We start from the raw sequence: 2,710 nt of genomic DNA, 5'->3' as shown, positions 1-2,710 counted from the left end.
ACAGCCCCGGCGCTGGACACATCCCTCCGGCACAGCCGCGGCCTTGGGCAGCGCTCCCAGGGCCGGGACGACCTTGCAGCACCACGGCCACGGCGCTCCGTGGCACCAGCCCCAGGAGCCTGTGCCCGGCCCCGGGCGGGTCGATGACAGGCAGCCCCTCTGTGGCTGCACCTGCACCCACCAGAGCTGCCCTGGGGCAGGGAGCCAGGCTCCCATTCCCATCCTGGCGCCTCATGGGGCTGCCAGCACCCAGCTGCTCCTCCTCCTCCTCCTCCTTTTCCCAGCCTGTGCAGCCTCAAGGAGCCGCCGGCCGGCTCCAGCCTCCTCCTGCCAACAGCAAACGGCTTCTCCTCTCTCCGCGGGCACCTGGGGAGGGGGGACCCTGGCCTTGGGGGTCCCCAGCGCTGGGCGGGGACTGGGCTGTGCCCCCTGCGCTGGGGCAAACGCAAAGGGCTCTTACTTCTACTGGGAGAGTTCCAGAGGGTGGCAGAGGATTTGGAGAGCCGCTTGTTGATTATAGAGTCGACGTGTTTGGGGAGGTTTACAGCGGACACCGAGCACCGGCTCGCACCTGGAGGAGGGAAAAGACACAAGGGCATTAAGGTCCCGGGGCCGGGGCCAGGCCCCCCACATGCAGCATGCACGGCTGTGCCGGGGCACTGGGGTGGGAGCGGGAGGACACGGCACAGAGTGGGGCCAGGGGAGATGCTGGAGTCCAAGGATATGGCACAGAGTGGGGCCAGGGGAGATGCTGGAGTCCAAGGACACGGCACAGAGTGGGGCAGGAGATGCTGGAATCCGGGGACACGGCACAGAGTGGGGCAGGAGATGCTGGAATCCGGGGACATGGCAGGAGACGCTGGTGTCTGGGGACATGACACACAGCACTGGCATTCGTCATGACAGTGTCCGAACCCCACAGGGTCATGCTGGGATCATGCAGGGATCTCATCCCTGGGGAGGCAGGGCGGCTCCTGAACCATGCTACGACAGTCTCCCCAAAAACAGTCCTGGCAGTCGGGAGCAGGGTGACCAGAGACCTCGGCGGCACTGGCAAGCAGCCACCCTGGGGGAGCAGGGTGAGGTCCAGACAGACACAAGACAACGTCACACTGGTGCTGGGTCAGTATGGCAGTGCCAAGAGGGTGCTGGTGGCTGGCAGCACCTCCACGGAGTGCTGGGATCTCCCCAGTCTGGCCAGGCTCCTCTGGACAAAACAGCCAGGGAAGCTCTGGGCTGGTGGAGGCAGGACATGGGTGAGTCAGAGCTGGCAGCAGCTCTGGCAGTGCACCCCTGCAGGAGGTGGCAGGGGAAGGTGTCCTCTTGCCAGACCCTGCTGGGTGTTGCACCACAGACACGCGGGGCTGTCCCCGAGTGTGCCACACATGGCACCTGGACAGGTGTACCCAGAACATGGTGCCTGTACACACAGCCCCACCAGCTACAGCCGGGCACACGCCTGCACACACGTGGCACATGGTGCCCGTACACAGAGCATGGCACACAACGCCTGTACACAGCCTGGCCAGGTACAGCCAGGAACACAACACCTGCACACAGCCCCACCAGGTACAACCACGGCCACCACAGCCACCCCACGGTGGGCAGATAGACCCTGGGGACACAGCACTCCCCTCTCTGTCACCATCCTTGCCACATAGTGCCAGCACCTGCCAGCACAGCCCTGTACCCTCAGCAGTCAGGGACGAGTGGAGACCTCCACATGCCCAACTCTGGTGCCTAATCACTCGGGGTGTCCCTGAGGAGCCCCTAAGGAGCGGGGCCACCTTCTGCAGCCACACACATGGCCACGGTCACCCCCACGGTCACTGGAGCTGGAGGGGCCAGCGCTGCCCCCACCCAGCTGGGGCACAAAGGGACACACCACAGCACAGACCCCAGTCGGAGCCTGCAGAAGCCTTGCACAGCTCCACAGCCCCTGCCTGGCTCCCCACAGAGCTGCTGGAGACCCGGCAGCATGGCCACAGCATTCCAAGGCAGCCAGGGCTGTCCCTCGACACATCCCTGTGAAGAGCAGGGACCGTGATGCACGGCCTCCGGCTCACACCCATCCCCACCAGAGCAGGGAAAAGCCAAGGGACCCTGCGGGTCCCCGGCACAGCCCGGGGTGACGTCAGTGTGACCCCACTGCAGGGGGGCCGCGCTGGGTGAGGGTCCGGCGGAGCCGCGGCGTCCCTGGTGCCCGCGCCCGGCCCGGCACTCACCGTCCTTGTGTGCGGGGGAGCCGTGGTGCAGGGCCCCAGCCCAGGACCAGCGCTGCTGCCGGATCTCTGCCCACGTCTTCTTGGCCGACCGCTGGATCGCTGCCTCGTAGCGCTCCTGCCCGAGGGAGAGGGACGGGATGAGCCCCGAGCAGGGCAGGGACCGGCCGGAGCCTCCCGGCGTGAGGCCATCGCAGCGATGGGGTGCTCGGAGGGAAACGGGCAGCGACGCCCACCCTGGCCAGGGCACATGTGCCAAGGGCCAGGGCACCACGGAGGCTTTGCACCGTGAAGGATGGGCACAGCAGAGGACAGCCGCAGTGGGCAGCTCCCAAAGGGCTAACGAAGCACTCCCAAAGCACTGCTGGAGCCAGAAGGACTCCACAGGGATCACATCCCATGTGCCGCCCCAGCCCCCCCGCCCGCTGCACCGTGACCCCCATTCCCACCTTGTTCTTCTCCAGCTTCTGCCTCTGCCGCTCCTCCAG

General features: G+C 66.6%; 1 protein-coding gene across 1 annotated transcript in view; it reads right to left on the bottom strand.

Annotated features, from left to right (window-relative positions):
* Window positions 1–295: 295 nt before the first annotated feature.
* The window catches only part of MAP7D1 (MAP7 domain containing 1), a 7,573-nt gene continuing 5,158 nt past the window's right edge, over window positions 296–2,710 (bottom strand). The window contains exons 2-5 of the mRNA XM_029963063.1: window positions 2,672–2,704; window positions 2,226–2,340; window positions 434–571; window positions 296–366 (exon numbers count right to left, since the gene is read on the bottom strand). Of these exons, the coding sequence (XP_029818923.1) occupies window positions 296–366; window positions 434–571; window positions 2,226–2,340; window positions 2,672–2,704 (357 nt within the window). The remainder of the gene's footprint in view (window positions 367–433; window positions 572–2,225; window positions 2,341–2,671; window positions 2,705–2,710) is intronic.

The sequence above is a fragment of the Manacus vitellinus genome, unplaced genomic scaffold, assembly GCF_001715985.3.
Source record: "Manacus vitellinus isolate BGI_N305 unplaced genomic scaffold, ASM171598v3 scaffold_52_pilon, whole genome shotgun sequence".
NCBI classification, from domain to species: domain Eukaryota; kingdom Metazoa; phylum Chordata; class Aves; order Passeriformes; family Pipridae; genus Manacus; species Manacus vitellinus.
Note: the sequence above shows the minus strand (reverse complement) of the source record. Positions and strands in the feature narration are given on the sequence as shown.